This window comes from Diospyros lotus, chromosome 7 (genome assembly GCF_014633365.1).
Source record: "Diospyros lotus cultivar Yz01 chromosome 7, ASM1463336v1, whole genome shotgun sequence".
Taxonomy (NCBI): Eukaryota; Viridiplantae; Streptophyta; class Magnoliopsida; order Ericales; family Ebenaceae; genus Diospyros; species Diospyros lotus.
This window is the reverse complement of record NC_068344.1, coordinates 35,680,601-35,699,586: the sequence shown is the minus strand read 5'-3', so window position 1 is coordinate 35,699,586 and position 18,986 is coordinate 35,680,601. Positions and strand designations below refer to the sequence as shown.

Below are 18,986 nucleotides of genomic sequence, written 5' to 3'. Positions count from 1 at the left end.
TGGCTCACAAGCTGACAGCTCATAGCCTCAAGTCAAAGTGGGCACGCTGTTGACTATTCCGTTTCATAAAAATTTTGTCGGTACGTGTATTTAGTGAATTTTTCTTAAATTTAATATTTAATATATCTTGAACCAATTAGAGAACCCCACGTCACCAAATTCGCAAATCCAATGAGTCACCGTAACAAATGTCTACGCAATCTCATCTTATATGCATCATTCATCATATTATCTCTACCACTATACAAAAAAGGGAAAATCATACTGTCTTATATTTTTATTTTTATATTTTTTTTGTTTATTTAAATTTTTTGATATTTTGATTACACCATTACTTTTATATTTTTGACTTAATTTAATTTTTATATAATAATTTAAAATTTTTATTATTTCAATTATATTATTATATCTGTATTTTTAATCAATTTATTTTAATATATAAAAAAAAGTAAAGTAAGATAAATCAGTATTTTAGGTGAGAATTTTGACTAATTTATCAAATTAGAAATATTGTCTGTAATTTTTTTTTTATTCTCCCACTCTTTCACTTTATTTATCAAATATATTGTTATCATTTAAACATGATCAAACGAGTGTTAATTATCTCATTTTAACTTTTGTTTTTACACATTCAAGTATTAAGGTTAAATTGACTCGAAAATGTAGATAAAGAATATAACAAAGTAAATAAAAGTATGATTTGACACATAAAAAAATGTTAAAATATATAGATTTAATTAATTTAAAAATATAAATTTAAGGGTATGATTAAAATAACAAAATATTTAATTAAATGTATGAAAAAAAATGTAAAAATATAGGAATAAACTTATGAGTTATAAATAATATTTGATATAAGTTAATATGATGGGTTTTAAACACTTTGATATGAATAACATAATATTTGATTGACGTGAGCAAATTGAGAAGGGACGTGGATCTCATGGGAGGCCCACACACCACCCCCTCCCTCACAAGTTTGTGCCGGGTGCGGACAACATAATAGATTTGTGAGGCTTGATTAACTCTTTGTGTAAATATAAATGTCTCGTATATAAATTATATTCTTTTTATTATATTATGTTACAAATTATATTGTAAAATGAATTTTTATTACACTAATGACACAATCTCTAGTGATAATTTAGTAAAAGTGGTGCCCAGGAAAACAACGTCCGCAACTGATATTACTGATCTGCTGTGCCGAATAGTAACGCTTTGCTAAATGCTTATGGCTAAGCATTAATTAGTAGCAAGAGTCAGCTTCTTAGCTTGCGTCGACACTGTGCGCAGAATTTAAATTTAAATTAAAACGGAGGGGAGAGAGAGAGAGAGAGAGAGAGAGACAGGGCAGGGCGATCGAAGCAAAGCCAAGCCGGTGAAGAAATCAGGGAAAGCAGAAGCGATGGCAGGTGAAGATGGATGAGAAGACGATGATGGCGAACAGAGAAAGTAGAGATCGAGAGCTCCTCTTACCCGTCGCTCACGATGATGTCGCTGCCGGACCGCCTTCCCCCAAGCCCTCCTCCTCCGCCGCTGCTGCCGCCGCTTCTTCCTCTTCTCATATCTCCGGCCGCGAGGTCCCTGCCTTCTCCTCTCTCTCTCTCTCTCTCCCCCCTCTCTCTCTCTATACATATAATATATATATGTACATATATTGGTGGTGTAACTGTTGACTACTTTATAATTTTGGACGTGATTTAGGGTTTAGAAGCAATTTTAACTACTGTAGTTGATTTGAACCCTGCACCGTTTACTCGTTTGATTGTCTGTTGACTACTTTCTAATTTTGGACGTGATTTAGGGTTTAGAAGCAATTTTAACTACTGTAGTTGATTTGAACTCCGCACCGTTTACTCGTTTGATTTTTTGTTCTCTCTTTCTCTCTCTCATTTTCAGTGAGCTAGTTTTTGGTGATTGAATTCAGTTTTAATTGGGGAAACCATTGTTCTTATTCGGGTTTTTTGCGATCCGCCTCTTAAAGTCCGGTTGGTTCTTGGGGTGATTGATGTGGAAGGAGCGAAAATTGTTCATATGGCTTTAGGAGTAACAGCCATTTTCCCTCGTGTTTATTCATTTCCATCATTTATTCCAAATGTAGATGAATCCTTTGTGTATCGGTTTATTTGGTCACTTTCTGGAATGCTTCGTGATAATTTAGTTTACTTTATGTATGCTGGTAGTTAATGTGTACTTTGATCCATTAAAGGATTGATGAATAATCAGTTACCCACTATCTGTTGACTGTAAGCAGTGGTATCCATTGCAAGTTACAAACATAGAGCTTGAGTCCCAGAGATTTCCATCCTTAAATTTGATAGGATAAACCAATTCCCAACAAATATGCTTCCTAGTCTGTCAGTTTTTAGGTCTTGGTTGATGCACCACAGATGGTGAGGGCATTGATCTTTCCAATCTATGGTAATTTCAAATCATGTTGTCATTATTTTCTGTTGATTTTCCCAATGCACGTGTAGTTTGTTTGGATCCAGAACTTTTTGCAAGATATATGCTTGCTCAACTGGAAGCTTTTTCTAGAAATTTGGTTTTTTGGTGTGTATAATTTTGTAAAGTTGGCTGACATGAGGGAACCTTGTCTCAATTTGAAACTTTTGGAATCTTTTCAAAATGAAAACAAAAGGAAAATGAAACTTTTTGAATAAACTGCTTGTTACTTTCCAGTTTCCATGGACCGTTACTTGTTAAGACAAGGCACCCTCTGGGCTGCAACAGCAACCTTGGCAAAGCCCAACACGAGGGGAAACGTGGGTTACAATAACTTGAAGGAACTCTTAGCATGAGTAAATATACAGTTTTAAATTTCAAGTGCTGAACAACTATGTGGCCACTTTATTGATTCCAGTTAGACATGACATGTGAGTAGAGCAAGGCAAGCATGACAAACCATCCACACACACTACCATATTCTTGAGGACATGCTGACATTATTCCTTCTGTTAATTATTGCACTAGGCTCCTTCTGTTAATTATTGCACTAGGCACCACACATTTTGAGTTTACATCTGTTTAAGCTAAAATCATCTTGCATGGAATTCCCAAAGAAACCTCAATATAGAAGTTTTCCTTTTTAAGTGTTTATCTGTCTATATGTTTCTTATTTGTCTGATAAATCCTGGATGACATGTCTCTGTGCAGACGTTCTTCAAAGTTGTCAGGAGCTGGGCCTCAAAAAAGTTTATGACAGGATGGTGTGTTCATTTGTTCCCCGCTCTCTTTTATTTCCCTTCAATCCTAAATATGTCCTGTTATCTTCTTATGCATGCGATTTTATGATATGTAGCATGACTATCATCTTACTCATCTGTCATGCCCAACTTTTGATTTCTGTCATGATATTCTTCAATCTTGACCTGCTTTGCTAACATGGTGCAAAGATGTAGGAAGTTATTTATGAGGAGAGATCTAATTCCTAGAATGTTCAATTAGATTGCACTTCAATCTCTTGCTACCGTACATGGTCTCTTCTAAATATTTGGGAAAACTGTACCATATGTTTGACACTTGTAATATAATATAGTGTAATACCCGATAAATTCTAAAAGACTCAAGGGTAAATTATTTTAGGAGCAAAAATGAAATTTTAGGATAAATGAAGGGTATAATGGTAATTTATTACCGTATGAATGACCGAATCGACTGGAGAGAGTGTCTTGCAATCGAGATGCCAAAGAAAAATGATATGACATTAACAAGCACCCCGAGATAGGATTTATGGTGCCAAAAGAAATCGGATCGGGAACAGTTTTTGGTACAGCAAAATGACAACTGCTAATTAGGCTGCAATACCGAATTGTTATAGACGACTTCTGAGAAGTCAACGGAAGCTTGAAGAGGATTCGGTTTTTCATAAGGAACAACCCTTCAGTGGTTTCAAGAAGAAACGAAGAGATTTAAGGCCAAAACGAAGATTCGGGCCTAAGTGTTATTTCTTAATTTTGTCGGAGGGAGGTCGAAATGATATTTTTTCGGAATTTTCGGGGATGCAATGAAAAGTATAGAACTTATAGGTCGCAATGGCAGTATTGGGAAGGTTAGGGGCTTCAAGGAAAGGACCGAAAGTTCAAATGAGAAAAGATAGGGGTCAAAGTGCAATTTTCAATAGTTGAAGATGGAGCAAATCTGCCATGGCCGACCAAGCTTTCTCTACCACCTCCCATCACCGAATTCGGTGGTGAGAGACTCGAGGAAAGTGGCCTAGGATGCTCTTGGGTCGAGCTTAGGCTGACATTGGCCAAGATGATGACCAATTTTGCATGATTTTCGGCCGTTTTGTGGATGAAATTTCAATACGTTGAATCCGTGTTTGGTGGCGTTTTTGGACTAATCTGGGGCAGGTAGAAGCCTCGGTTGGATCGACCAACCATGAGCATTTGGAGGGTCGGGGTTGCCTATAAATAGAGGTTTTTGAATTAGCCGAATGGAGTGAAAAATTAAACTCTCAGATCCGAGAGTTTGGGCAAAAATTGAGAGCAACGGATAAGGGGCTTTTGTTCCCCATGTCCAGAGGATCATTCCTGTGAATTTTGAGCAATTTTCGTTGAGAGATGAAGGAGATATGGAGTTTCGTCGGAAAAACGAGCTTCGCCGGAAAATAGCTTTGAGTAGTCTGAAAATTGTTCTGTTTGTGGGATTTTTTGGTATCATCTTGTAGAGGATGAAAAGAGGAAGTCATAGGTTCAAACGGGGGGTCAATCAGAGGTCGGATGAAGCAGATATGGCCATTAAACCGAAGGTAGCGCACCAGTCCGGCGAGCTGGATGTTGAAGAAGACCGGTGCGTGGGGCATATGCGCTAGTTGGTCCTCGTGAGTGGGGGTGCGTAGAGCACCTTGTTTGGGCGAGTGCGGGCACGTCTGGGCTCCAAAAATTTTGAAAAAAATTTCTAAATTCCTCTGAAATCGAGATCTAGGTCCTGTAAAAAAAGATTTGAATTTGGAGTTCTATAGGTCTCGATTCTAGCATCAAAGTGCCTCGTTTTGCATGAAAACGCACCATCCGGGTAAGTCCAGTATTTTTCCCTTGAATTTTAAAGTCTATTATGAATTGTTGTGAAGATAGATTTGAGAAAATAGTCTCGATGTATTTATTGGGATTTTCAGAAGGAAAAATGAAAGAAAATGAAGGAAAATAAGAAATAAATGGAATATTGAGGATATTTAGTAATAAATGTCATTTTTATGTTGAGGTAATCGAGATGATGTGATTGGTATAACTTTTGAGAGTTGGCACGAAAATCGAGGCGATGCACATTTTTCGAGGAAGTTCGAACTTGTGCTAAAGGTGAGTAATTTTATCCAAAACATGGTTTTGTGAGTTTTTCCTATCCTACATGATATGATTGTTTATTATGCATGATATTTATGAAAGATATGATTGCTTATATATGCATAATATTTATGAAAGATATGATTTATTTTGCCATATTACATGGAAAGTCGTGATAATTGCATGGCACGATATTATTGTCACATTGTTATTTGTGTATGGGAATGGGATGTCGCCCTAGAGTGTAGCCGTAATTCCCTTAGGGCAATGATGGAATAACGTTAGGCTTGTCCTGCAGAGATTCGGGATTTGCCTAGGATTTCGTGCCGGGCTGGGCCTGGGAAGTTACACTAGGGCAAATGTTTGTTCATGTATTTGCATATTGCATTCACGTATCATGTTTTTAAACCCTCACTAGAAGTTTTATCTTTTAATGGGTGATGCCCCTGGAACATTCCACGTTCCAGTTAGGAGTTGCAGATATGGCAGGGAGATGATTGAGACGTAACGGCACGTGATGACGTGGCTGATGAGTTTGACGAGTTGTCCCTGTATTTATTTCTTCATGAGGAGTCATGATATATTATTGTATTGATGATCATGTATAATTGTTATGGTTTAATATATTTTTAGGTATCTTTAGATTGTATCAATTGAGGTACTTAGTTATTATCTCTTGATGATGAGTCTCCATGTAATTAAGTATTTAAAGATGTAATGGTACGAATTCTTATTTCATGATTAAAGTGGATTACGATTTTGTGCCATATCAGGTTTCGATTTTAGCTTCCGCATTTATGATGATTACGTGTCTTGGCTTATCGGTTCTTGTTTAGTATGTCGGGAAGGTAAAACGGGATTGTCGGGAATGGTTTATAAAAAAAAGAAATATTCCTGAAATTCCTAAGTTATTTAACGCTCGGAAAAGCGGGGCGTTACAGTTGGTATCAGAGAATAATTGTTAAAGACATAGGAAATGTCTGAGCCTTGAGTGACTCTAGTATGGTCGATATTAGAGCGAACCTAAGGAAAAGGTCGCACGTGGCTAGATAAGCAAAGCCACGGTAAGATTTGGGTATTGACGGTTACTGGATAAGTGATGTGTAGTGGAAGTGCATGTCTAGGAAAGTTCTGACTAAGGAAAGACTTGGTACTTAAATGTGTCCGTTTGTGAGCCACCTCTCTTTCCTGGGAACTTACCTGGTATACTATTCACGAGCAGACATTATTTCAGTAGACGACTACTATTCCCGATGAATAGTAGAATGCCTGATAAAAGCTAGCGCAAGATTAGTCTGATGGCCTAAGTTGTCAAGATAAGGATTTTCGAGGATCATTTAGCATCTCGAAAATATGATGTAAAGATAAGGGATCCATCGGATTGGATTGAACAAGAGGCCAAATATGGCCAAATGATGGCGTGTGAGCGCGTCAATTGATAAGCTGAAAGTAGTGCAACCGATGTGACTCGCAAAGACGAGATAAAGAAACCCTAGCAGCGTGGCGACACAGCTGGTTGGGTGTTCATAGTGACAGATCTTGATCTAGGGACCAAGGCAGAAGGCTTGTAAAGAGCTTATGATCAACGTACCGGGGAAACTTGTAAACTGTCTCGTGGTATGGGTTTGGGATCCAGGGTCTAAGTTGCTTAGTGAACTGCCGAGGAGACGATCAAATCTGGAGTAACACGGTAGGGTTTGTACCTTGTGGAGAATTCCAACTTCCAAAGGTCTAAGATGCGAGGTATACCACTAGTTATTGTTGACCGAGGCCGGAAGCCTAGGAAATTAACCTAAGGTAAGATGAGTTGAATATGGACCGAGTGTCCTATTTAAGGGATTACATCGAGGTTCATGGTCACCTTTGGGAATGATGACACGACAAGCAATGGGAGGCTCGAGGGCCTAGAATGAATATTCTTACAGAATGATTTAGACTCAGTTGCAGCGACAATGGATGATAGTTCTTGAAGGACTACGACGAGATCGTGTAGTTTTCACCCATAACGTACCCATGTGAGGCTTGACGTATGATGTAGGAGTAAGTCTACTATGTGATCGGAGTGATTATGACAGCTTGTGTGCTGGCTAACAATAAGTGTAGTGCCTGCAAAGAACTAATTTAATGGTCGAGTGCCGATAGTCAACTGGATTTGAAGAACGAAATGTGAGAGTCAATGGATTCTCGATATGAGATTTCAGGTAGTGGAGCATGACTGGTCCAAAGGCTTGACCGATGAGTTCTGAAATGATAGTCTTGACTCAAAGTAGAGTTCGGGCACTAAAAATAAAAGAGGTGTTTGACGGTCGTGTCGACCGTAAAGGAATGATAAGGAAGTCTAGACGACAAAGGTTGTGACTACGTTTCAGTGTGCCAAATGAACTTGTAGAATCAGGTAAAATTGTCGATAGTCAGACCCGACGAAGAGAGCTTAAAAGCACCGTAATGAACGATGGATAGAAACTCGTGATGGCAAAGGAAATCGAGTTCTTGTAAGATAATTGAAACCAAATATTGTGATCTAATTTGGGATCTTCGAAGATAAATCGATTCGAGATTTTTGAGGAAATCCTTTGAAAGAATTGATTGAGGATCTAGGGAGTCGTGATGGAACTTTAGAGATTTAGAAAGAAATCCAGTGAGGATTGGAGTACCGTGGGTAACACAAGTACCTATCTGCTCTAGTTGGAAGTATAGCTGTGAATTAAGGTCTTGAAATTTGTGCGAATCTTTGACGTGATTAAGAGAATCAAGATGATGGCAGATGTGCAAAGATGACGGGTCGCAATCGAAGAAGTTGCAGGACCAAATTAATTGAGGATCCGAGATTTTCGATTGAAACTCTCGTATGGCTAGATGATTACTCTAGGTAGCCTTGATGGGCAAATTAGGTGATGTATTGCTGAGTGATGTCAGTAAGTTATGGAAATAAATGAGCCTATGGATAGGAGGTATAAGCACTTGCGATTAGTGGAAGTGGTAAGAGAAATGAAAAATGACCAAGATATATTTAACGGGATCATGAAACTATGATAGCTTGATGTTATTGGATGCTTAGCTATGTGTGACTTAATTAAGGATGTGAATTATCAGGTGATAATTAGGAACCGATGTTTTTATCTCGATTTGATGAATTATTAAAACAGTTGCAAGAGGCTGAGATGTTTTGTGATCAACATGCAACCGAGAATAAGGGAATGAGACGTTAAAGTATTCAAAGCAAAATATTCATTCCATATGTTCAAACGGTTACAGGAAATCAAGCCGTACAATTACTTAAAAGGAAAAAGGCAAAAAAACTAATGATGATGCCAATGCTCAGTGAGGACGACGGTTGCCAAACACAATAGCTCCCAGCTCATCGATGTCATCTGGGGGTGGCATCTGGCTATTGCTAGCTTCACAAGGGTAAGGCGGAAGAGCAGCCTCTGAGAAACTGGGATGAGGGACATCCTCTGGAACGATAGGAAGATCGAAATTCTAGCTCGGGTTTTGATCAGGTTGAGGAGTAGGCTGGGGATGTGAAGAATAATATGCAAATAGTAAATCTTGCAAGTAAGCTCGATAAGTTTGCAACTCACTAACCTGCTGCTGTAGGGCAAGAATGTGAGAGACACAACCATAGATAGGATCTTGGAGCCGAGCTAAAGCCTCAATGGTAAGTGAAACGGCTGCCTCAGACCGGTCTCTTGCCGGAAGTCGGTACAGAAGGAGAGAAGCATTACTGACATCAAAAACTCTATTGATGGCAGAAAAGTCAATAACTCTTTCCTCGTGACTGAAGTACGGGGCAAAGAAGCATCGTGGAGGGCATTGGGCATGCAAGACTATGCAGGCACCACACCGACGACGGGGTCTTGGTATGTTGCGCCTTGACATGATAGATTTGGATCTGGCAAAATCTAAATAAATCAGATGTGAGTCGGATCTAAATGAATGGGTCAAAATAGATATGAGTCAGATCTAATGGGTCGAACCTGAAACGGGCCGAGTCGGGTCGGGTCGGGTCAGATTGACCCGGATCTGACAGCAACGACAAGGATGACGGCGGGCGCGGTGACGGTCGAGGGGTGCCGAGCGAGGGCCGGTGGCTGCGCAAAGGGGCTGGCAACGGCGGCGGCGGCTGGATCCAGTCAATGGAGGGCGATCGGCAACGGAAGGCAGCCGGTTGCAGCGAGGGCGCTGTACGCGCAGGAGGTCACGGCTGAGGCTGCGGAGGCGTCGGCGGTGGCGATCGCGGGGCTGATTGAGTCGATCGGAGGCGAACGCGGCGGAGGCCGAGGGCGACCGGGCTGTGCGCAGGTGGTGGCTGTTCGCACACCGGATTTGCAGAGGAAAGAAGAAGAAGAAGAAGAAGAAGGAGAAGGAAGAAGAAAGAAAAGAAAAAGAAGAAAAGAAAAAAAGAAAAGAAAAGAAAAAAAAAATGGGAAAGGAAAAATAATCTTATCTTCTTTATGGGAAAAACGTGTTTTATTATTTCGGAGATTTTGGCAAAAAAAAAAAAAAAAATTATCCGGATACGCGAAAGTTGAGTTCAGGGCTTTTTGGGTATTTATAGTTCCGACCCTATATTTCGAAACATGGAGCAACGTGAGGTTTGAAATGAAATTTTTACGAACCAGATTTCGAAATAAAATGTTAAGATGTTTTGACAAAGCTGTTGTCAGAAGATACTGGTAGGACACCCTGAAATAATTATGTCCACAATAAGACTCATGAGAAGAGTTTAATAAGAATACCCTGCCGGGTGCAGTAAGAGTTTATGATAACTCAAAGGATCGGGTTGTGTGTTAATGCAACATGACCTAATGATTACGTGTGGATTACACCAAGACACTAAGAGAACTACCCAATGTATGACTTAGAGCTGACAGCTAGGACATGTACTCTTAAGGTTATGGAGACATTACCAAAATGATGGGACAGTTGATGTGCCACAAACCACGAGGAGCCTGAGGTACGGGTTCTCGCAGAAAGAGCTAAATGAGTGGTAGCGATGGTAGATAGAGTTCCTTGAAGACTACGACTGCACTATTTCATATCACCCGGGGCATGGCCGTGAGGTGCCGACGCATGACATGGGTGGATAGCTATGAGTGTTAGATGTTAGAGGCTTGTTGGCCTGCTGACTATGATCATAGTGCCAAATGGATCGTTTGTCTCTATCGCTAGCCTAACGATTTAGTTGGATCTAGTGATTGAGATACAGAAAGCATGTGTGATTGGTAGGTGTTTTTGTCTATAATCGATGATTGTGGTCAGCCCAAGGATTATGATTTTTGATATGCAAGATGGCATTCTTAAAAGTTTCAGGGTAAGATGTGTGTGCCTAGGATGTGGGAAGATAAGTGGTCGTCTGTAAAGAGACACAACAGGAAATTATGTAAATGACACGGCATGCTTGTAAGCATCGGACGTGTAAGAAATGCAAACTGAAGTATTTGTCAAGGACCAATGGACGTTTGATTTGAAGTATTCGGGTAATAAGCTGTGTATTGTCTTAGTTATCTGAATGGTCAGATGAAAATTTCGAGGCCGAAATTTCTTTAAGGAGGGGTGAATGTAATACCCGAGAAATTCTAAAAGACTCAAGGGTAAATTATCTTAGGAGCAAAAATGAAATTTTAGGATAAATGAAGGGTATAATGGTAATTTATTACCGTATGAATGACCGAATCGACTGGAGGGAGTGTCCTGCAGTCAAGATGCCAAAGAAAAATGATGTGACATTAACAAGCACCCCGAGATAGGATTCATGGTGCCAAAAGAAATCGGATCGGGAACAGTTTTCGGTACAGCAAAATGGCAACTGCCAATTAGGCTGCAATACCGAATTGTTATAGACGACTTCCGAGAAGTCAACGGAAGCTTGAAGAGGCTTCGGTTTTTTATAAGGAACAACCCTTCAGTGGTTTCAAGAAGAAACGAAGAGGTTTAGGGCCAAAACGAAGATTCGGGCCTAAGTGTTATTTCTTAATTTTGCCGGAAGGAGGTCGAAATGATATTTTTTCGGAATCTTCGGGATGCAATGAAAAGTATAGAACTTATAGGTCGCAATGGCAGTATTGGGAAGGTTAGGGGCTTCAAGAAAAGGACCGAAAGTTCAAATGAGAAAAGATAGGGGTCAAAGTGTAATTTTCAATAGTTGAAGATGGAGCAAATCTGTCATGGCCGACCAAACTTTCTCTACCACCTCCCATCACCGAATTCGGTGGTGAGAGACTCAAGGAAAGTGGCCTAGGATGCTCTTGGGTCGAGCTTAGGCCGACATTGGCCAAGATGATGACCAATTTTGCATGATTTTCGGCCGTTTTGTGGATGAAATTTCAATATGTTGAATCCGTGTTTGGTGGCGTTTTTGGACTAATCTGGGGCAGGTAGAAGCCTCGGTTGGATCGACCAACCATGAGCATTTGGAGGGTCGGGGTTGCCTATAAATAGAGGTTTTTGAATTAGCCGAATGGAGTGAAAAATAAAACTCTTAGATCCGAGAGTTTGGGCAAAAATTGAAAGCAACGGATAAGGGGCTTTTGTTCCCCATGTCCAGAGGATCATTCCTGTGAATTTTGAACAATTTTCGTTGAGAGATGAAGGAGATATGGAGCTTCGTCGGAAAATAGCTTCGAGCAGTCTGAAAATGGTTCTGTTTGTGGGATTTTTTGGTATCATCTTGTAGAGGATGAAAAAAAGAAGCCATAGGTTCAAACGGGGGGTCAATCGGAGGTCGGATGAAGGAGATATGGCCATTAAACCGAAGGCAGCGCACCAGTCCAACGAGCTGGATGTTGAAGAAGACTGGCGCGTGGGGCACACGCGCCAGCTGGGCCCCGCGAGTGGGGGCGCGTGGAGCACCTTGTTTGGGCGAGTGCGGGCCCGTCCGGGCTCCAAAAATTCTGAAATTTTTTTCTAAGTTTCTCTAAAATAGAGATCTAGGTCCTGTAAAAAAAGATTTGAATTTGGAGTTCTATAGGTCTCGATTCTAGCATCAAAGTGCCTCGTTTTGCGTGAAAACGCGCCATCCGGGTAAGTCCAGTATTTTTTCCTTGAATTTTAAAATCTATTATGAATTGTTGTGAAGATAGATTTGAGAAAATAGTCTTGATGTATTTATTGGGATTTTCAGAAGGAAAAATGAAAGAAAATGAAGGAAAATAGGAAATAAATGGAATATTGAGGATATTTAGTAGTAAATGTCATTTTTATGTTGAGGTAATCGAGATGATGTGATTGGTATAACTTTTGAGAGTTGGCACGAAAATCGAGGCGATGCACATTTTTCGAGGAAGTTCGAACTTGTGCTAAAGGTGAGTAATTTTATCCAAAACATGGTTTTGTGAGTTTTTCCTATCCTACATGATATGATTGTTTATTATGCATGATATTTATGAAAGATATGATTGCTTATATATGCATAATATTTACGAAAGATATGATTTATTTTGCCATGTTACATGGAAAGTCGTGATAATTGCATGGCACGATATTATTGTCACATTGTTATTTGTGCATGGGAACGGGATGTCGCCCTAGAGTGTAGCCGTAATTCCCTTAGGGCAATGATGGAATAACGTTAGGCTTGTCTTGCAGAGATTCGGGATTTGCCTAGGATTCCGTGCCGGGCTGGGCCTGAGAAGTTACACTAGGGCAAATGTTTGTTCATGTATTTGCATATTGCATTCACGTATCATGTTTTTAAACCCTCACTAGAAGTTTCATCTTTTAATGGGTGATGCCCCTAGAACATTCCACGTTCCAGTTAGGAGTTGCAGATATGGCAGGGAGATGATTGAGACGTAACGGCACGTGATGACGTGGCTGATGAGTTTGGCGAGTTGTCCCTGTATTTATTTCTTCATGAGGAGTCATGATATATTATTGTATTGATGATCATGTATAATTGTTATAGTTTAATGTATTTTTGAGGTATCTTTAGATTGTATCAATTGAAGTACTTAGTTATTATCTCTTGATGATGAGTCTCCATGTAATTAAGTATTTAAAGATGTAATGGTACGAATTCTTATTTCATGATTAAAGTGGATTCAGATTCTGTACCATATCAGGTTTCAATTTTAGCTTCCGCATTTATGATGATTGTCGGGAAGGTAAAACGGGATTGTCGGGAATGGTTTATAAAAAGAAAAAAATATTCCTAAAATTTCTAAGTTATTTAACGCTCGGAAAAGCGGGGCGTTACATATAGGATGTGTCTGATTCTGTCCAGTTGGATATGCACTCAACAAACTTAAGTGAAGAGTTATGTATGGAGCTAGGAAAACTTTGATACAATGCATAGAAGCTTAACTTACATTGAACACCACTGCATTTTTATGAAACTATACAAACTACTTTCTTATCTTTCAAATTTTACATTGACCATTCATACTTCTGGAGAGTTTTGGATGCTTCTTACTGTTATATTATTGCTTACTCTTAGCTTTTTTGCAGTGTCATCCTATTTCCGATAGCAGTCACTTTTTATATAACATGGTGGTTTATTCATTTAGTGGACGGGTTTTTCTCTCCAATTTATGCTCAGCTGGGCATTGATATATTTGGTAAGCATATCCCATCCTACCCTTAATGGATCCCCTTTTCACTTGTATCTTTGCTGGTACAAGTTGTAAAATCTAATTATCATCTTTGAAGTGGTGTTGTTGGGGCAAGTCTTTCTGTAAAAAGTGACTTCATTAGCTTGCTTTGTGAGACCCTCGGTTCATTTCCCAGAATTGAGTTATGAATTGGTCCTGGACTTTTTATGAAGGATAATAACACTGCAACAATCACAAACCTTAATACCACTATGAACTTTCTTAAATGTCCATATTCACATTGATTTTACAAATTTCCTTAAAAATAATCACTATGAAATTATGAATTCGATGGAAGTTGGTCCTAACAGCACATGTACTTAAGGTTGGGGAGATAACCCCAATTCTGCTCTTCTATCTTTTATCACCGGCAGTGTGCTAAGAGGCAAACACATTTTTAAAGGTGCCTAAGAAGCAAAGGCATGTTTAAAGGTGCCATATTCTTGGAAGTGTGTACCAAGGTGTATCTGAACTCAGAGTTAATGAATTACAACTTAGATATGGGTACAAAATTGCCAACACAATATAATCCCTAACAAATTTCTTAAAGTTCAAGCAAAATTGGTAATTAGCCGATTTGCTCCATGTTAATCCCGGGTGCTTGGGAGGTGTGCTTGATTGGGTATGGATCCAGCCACATAGTATGTTAGTCATGCTTTGCAGAATGGGTTCTGAAAATTGCAGCCACTAGTTACGCTGAAGCTTGAGCAATATTCATTATAATAGAAGTGATTCTGTAATGATTTTTGTTATTATGATTTAGAAGGAGCTAGAGTTTCACATCCCTGAAGTAGAATGTTTCTTCTGTTTAATACTATAAAACTGCATGTTTCTTAGAAACAGTAGGTATACCAGAAGCTCAAATTGTTTCAAACTGCTAGAATTATGCATTTCTGAAATAGAAGTTTCCTTATTGCCTATATTTGAATTTTTGCAGTTAAGTCATATCCAAACAACTGGTATTGAAACTCTTCTTTAAGTTCACGTGGGGTTATAATTTGTGTGGTTTTATTGGTTAACACGATAGGTTTCTTGGTGAACAATTCTTATCCATGTCTAATCGACTTTGTATTTTCTGATATTCTTGGTTAGGTCTTGGTTTTATAACGTCAATCACATTCATCTTCTTGGTTGGAGTGTTCATGTCATCATGGTTGGGGGCATCAGTTTTGAGTCTTGGGGAGTGGTTCATCAAACGAATGCCATTTGTCCGACATATTTACAGTGCCTCAAAGCAAATTAGTGCTGCCATATCTCCAGGTATTGATTTCCATTAATTCTTTTGCTCATTATTCTTTCCATATTTTGGGATGGTTAAAGTTTTAATTTTGTTGTTAATTCTTTTTGCAGATCAAAACACACAGGCATTCAAAGAGGTGGCTATCATAAGGCATCCACGTATTGGTGAATATGCATTTGGGTTCATCACTTCATCTGTAGTCCTTCAGGTTTGCAACTAACTTTTCCAATCTGGTATGGCGTGTTTGATAGCACACATTTGCCATAGAAAATGTCTAATTATTTGTAATTATTACACATATTTTCTATAGAAACAGTCAAACACCCTAACTTTTCTATGAAAAATATGTGTATGGTACAAGCATTTAAATCTTCTTTCCATAGAATTCATTTGGGTGGGGTGGCTTTTGTTTTCTAGGCAATTGTTACCTAGAATTAAATTCTAGGTAATGCAATCAAACACACCTGTATTGTCATTACTAATTTCAAATCTCCATTTGTTCCATTTTTTTCCTGAGTGTTTGTATGGATGTGTTGTCCAGTTTTATCATCACGCAATATGTTTGCTGTCATTGTTGATGCACTGTTTCTTACGTTTTCTGCTTTCCAACCTGAAGCTTACTGTTGATTCCAAGCAATTGCAAATTGAAAATTAAGCAGCCAAGAAATTGCTTAATGTTTATTGTGTCTGATTATGGAATTTCCCTACTTTCGAATCTCTAACTTCCATAATTTGATTTACAGAATTATTCAGGTGAGGAGGAGCTATGCTGCGTGTGTGTTCCCACCAACCATCTTTATATTGGTGACATATTCTTGATCAACTCCCAAGACGTAATTAGACCAAATTTATCCGTTCGGGAAGGAATTGGTAAGGATCTCTACTTGTTTTTCTATAACCATCGTTTGTGAGGAAATATGAGGACAAAAAGAAGGGAGAGCCCGAACCCTACCCAGCATGTAGTATAAACACACATACAAGTCGATGCTGTTTCCTAAAGAATCATTGTCCCCGCTAGTTGTAATATGAATATCCCGGTCCATGAGACTCTATGCTTCAAGATGGTCGAGGAAGGATCATTCTTATACACATCTTTACCTTTGCATGCAAATATATCTCAATGCCATCCTTTGTTTCTGCAGAAATTGTAGTTTCTGGGGGCATGTCAATGCCACAGATCTTGTCAACACTGGACCCAGGAACAATTCAAGTGGATCGAAGTAGGCCTAACAGAAGCTGAGATGAGAACGAAGACGATAGATGCAGTGAGAGAGCTGTGTAGTTGTGGCTTGAATCTTAGGTTGTGTCACTTGGGATTACCGCTCAGGAATCATCTGAATTTAGTGTGAAATTATGATAGCACGTGTAATACATGTTCTCTATGTCATGTTCATTGTAGAAAGGTGCTGTTGCTTGCTTGGAATTTGGAAGCATTGTTGGGCTGTATGGTTTTTTATTGTTTCACCCTTAAAATTGTACTTTTTGTACCTTGGATTCTCAAATAGTGAAATAGCCAAGTGGTTTTATAAGTCATATAGATTGTAAAGAAACTATTTTTTTTTAATTTGAAATTATAATCGTTATTAAACTCATTTGCTAAAAAATAAAAGTTGTGTGACTGGTTTTAACTTTTAGAGACTGAATTATTTTCAAAAAAGTTTAAAAGTTTTGATTAAAATGTTATGAAAATTTAAAATTTGATCAAAAACACAAAGAATCCGGCAGAAAGTTATTTAAAAAATTCCAAATTTTAGGTTTTATATTTTTAATTTTTTTAAAATATGTATTATAATTTAATAGAGTGTTACAACATGTCACGAAATAATTATTATTAAGCGGAATGGCAGCTATGTCTAAAATGTACAACCGGAGAAAGCAGTAATGTCATTTGTATGTACGCTGCGCAGTGCGCCCCCAGGAGCGCAGTGTAGCAAAACCCTACACAGTTCGGGAAACCCTAGCTCCAGCCCGCCGCACGCCTCTCTATCTCTATAAATACAACCGAACGAATCCCCAATTGCAATGCCTTCCGATTTCCTCAGTTAGAGGCGAGCTCAATCTCACGGCACGGACTCTCTTCTCTCCTCTCTCTCTCTCTCTCTCTCTCTCTCTCTAGATGCATATTTCTAGATTTCGATTTTTTGTTTCTGTAAAGGATAGATTGATTATATGTGTGTTTTGTTGTGGTTGATCACGATCACTGAGGGACTGTGATGATTGATGTGATTGGTCTCGTTCGTCGTAATGGCATATTCATGCCTTGCCGACCATCCTGATATATCACCACCCATAAACTGAGTCCTCCATCAAAACGGTAGAAACTGAATTCTTCTGTGGTTTCCGTGTATTTTATTTTTGTTTCTCTGCATGATCATGAGTTTCTGTTATTTGATCTTAAGAGTTTTATGTCGGCCGATGATTAAACAATTTCATTGACAAGCATATGTCTGAATCACCTCTGTTGATACACTAATCTTCTCTATGAGGCCGAACCTGACTCTTAACCTACAAGATCTTTTTTTTTTCTTTTTTTTTTTTAGTTGGCTTTTTTAGGATTTTAATTTCCGTTTGGATCTGCCTCTTTTGAGGCTTCTTTAGGATGAAAGCATTGGTAGGCTTTGAACAACGACAAATCACGATCTGCACCTTCGAGATTTCTATTTTTTTTTCGTTTCTTTTGATCTTTTACATTGTTGGATCTGATTTTTTCTTGAGGTCTGCAAGTACCAATGATGAAAGGTTAGTTCGTGTGATGTATGACAAACAAAGTGATTACAACCATACTACTGCCTTCCTTCTGAGGGTTTTGTTCATTTTTACATTTGCTTTTGTTTTCGGGTCTTCCCTAGTTGTATGTGTTTAATTTAATTGGACATGTAGATGGGAAAACAGGGTCAGATGATGAATTTATGCATAGTTCAGATGATAACTAGTGATTATACATTTGAAAGTCTTTCGCTCCTATCTGATGACTCTGTTTTGTTACCGGAAATTTTTATTTCAATTGATAAATTTGCACCAGGGGAGACTGTCTTTTGGTTCTTTGGGTTCAGGCGTCAAATGGGTGGGTGGGCTGGGCCGTCTCCTGTCTGGCCTTCAGTTTGTGGGCTGGGTTGAGTTTAGCTCCTTTTGAGAATGGCCTTGATGGCCTGTGATGCAGCAGAATACCGATGTGGAGAAAATAATAGACAGACAAATAAGACGCTGAGAATTAGAGGTGTCAAAAGGGCCGGGTGGCCCGCGGGCCGCCCGGCCCAGCCCGTGACGGGCCGGGCTTTGGCCCGGCCCGTTACTGTTCATATGGGCCGGGTCCGGCCCAGCCCCATGGGGGCCGGGCTGGGCCAAAGAAAATAGGCTCCCGGCCCGGCCTGTCTAAGGGCCCGGCCCGTGGTCCGTTGGGCCCTTATGGGCCAGGCCCATGAGGCCCTTATGGGCCAGGAAGGCTCTTACTCATTTTTTTTTAAATTTTGTTATTATTTAGTAATTATTGATATTAGATATTAAAAAATTTAATTTCGCAATATATATAAATAATAACCATCAATTAATTTATTTAAAATTTTTAAGTTAAATTTTTTATATATTTAAATTATAAATAAACGTTCTCCTTTTTATATGCACATTATTTTTCATATCAATTCACAAGAAAAATTATAAGGCATATAAATTAATGAAATAATATTTAAAACTTAAGAATTAAGATAGAAAATATTTTAAAAAGAAACAAATTAATTTTTATATATGTATATATTATATGTATTATTTTTAAAAAAAATATTTAAAAAAAAAGAAAAAAAAAGGGTCGGGCCCGGCCCGTTAGGCCCTGTGGGCTAAGGGCCCGGCCCGGCCCCTTTGTAGGGGGGCCGTGGG

At 38.9% G+C, this 18,986-nt stretch overlaps 1 protein-coding gene and 2 non-coding genes across 3 annotated transcripts; all 3 read left to right on the top strand.

Moving 5' to 3' along the window:
* The first annotated feature begins 1,284 nt into the window (after nucleotides 1-1,284).
* LOC127806199 (protein LIKE COV 1-like) lies at nucleotides 1,285-16,649 on the top strand. The gene is made up of 7 exons (XM_052343332.1): nucleotides 1,285-1,580; nucleotides 3,157-3,209; nucleotides 13,734-13,843; nucleotides 14,969-15,136; nucleotides 15,227-15,324; nucleotides 15,860-15,986; nucleotides 16,259-16,649. The coding sequence occupies exons 1-7, from the start codon at nucleotides 1,419-1,421 to the stop codon at nucleotides 16,354-16,356; spliced, it is 816 nt and encodes a 271-aa protein (XP_052199292.1). The 5' UTR covers nucleotides 1,285-1,418; the 3' UTR covers nucleotides 16,357-16,649.
* Nucleotides 16,650-17,321: 672 nt separating this feature from the next.
* LOC127807061 (small nucleolar RNA Z43) lies at nucleotides 17,322-17,418 on the top strand. Its single transcript, XR_008024597.1, has one exon. It is a non-coding gene; the product is annotated as a small nucleolar RNA Z43 (small nucleolar RNA).
* Nucleotides 17,419-18,005: 587 nt separating this feature from the next.
* LOC127807060 (small nucleolar RNA snR60/Z15/Z230/Z193/J17) lies at nucleotides 18,006-18,093 on the top strand. Its single transcript, XR_008024596.1, has one exon. It is a non-coding gene; the product is annotated as a small nucleolar RNA snR60/Z15/Z230/Z193/J17 (small nucleolar RNA).
* Nucleotides 18,094-18,986: the final 893 nt, after the last annotated feature.

Coding starts and splice junctions, on each gene's coding strand:
- LOC127806199 (XM_052343332.1), top strand. CDS start 1,419: ATGGATGAGAAGACGATGATGGCGAACAGAGAAAGTAGAGATCGAGAG. Junction 13,844..14,968: donor GCTGGGCATTGATATATTTG/GTAAGCATATCC, acceptor ATTCTTGGTTAG/GTCTTGGTTTTATAACGTCA. Junction 15,987..16,258: donor ATCCGTTCGGGAAGGAATTG/GTAAGGATCTCT, acceptor TTGTTTCTGCAG/AAATTGTAGTTTCTGGGGGC.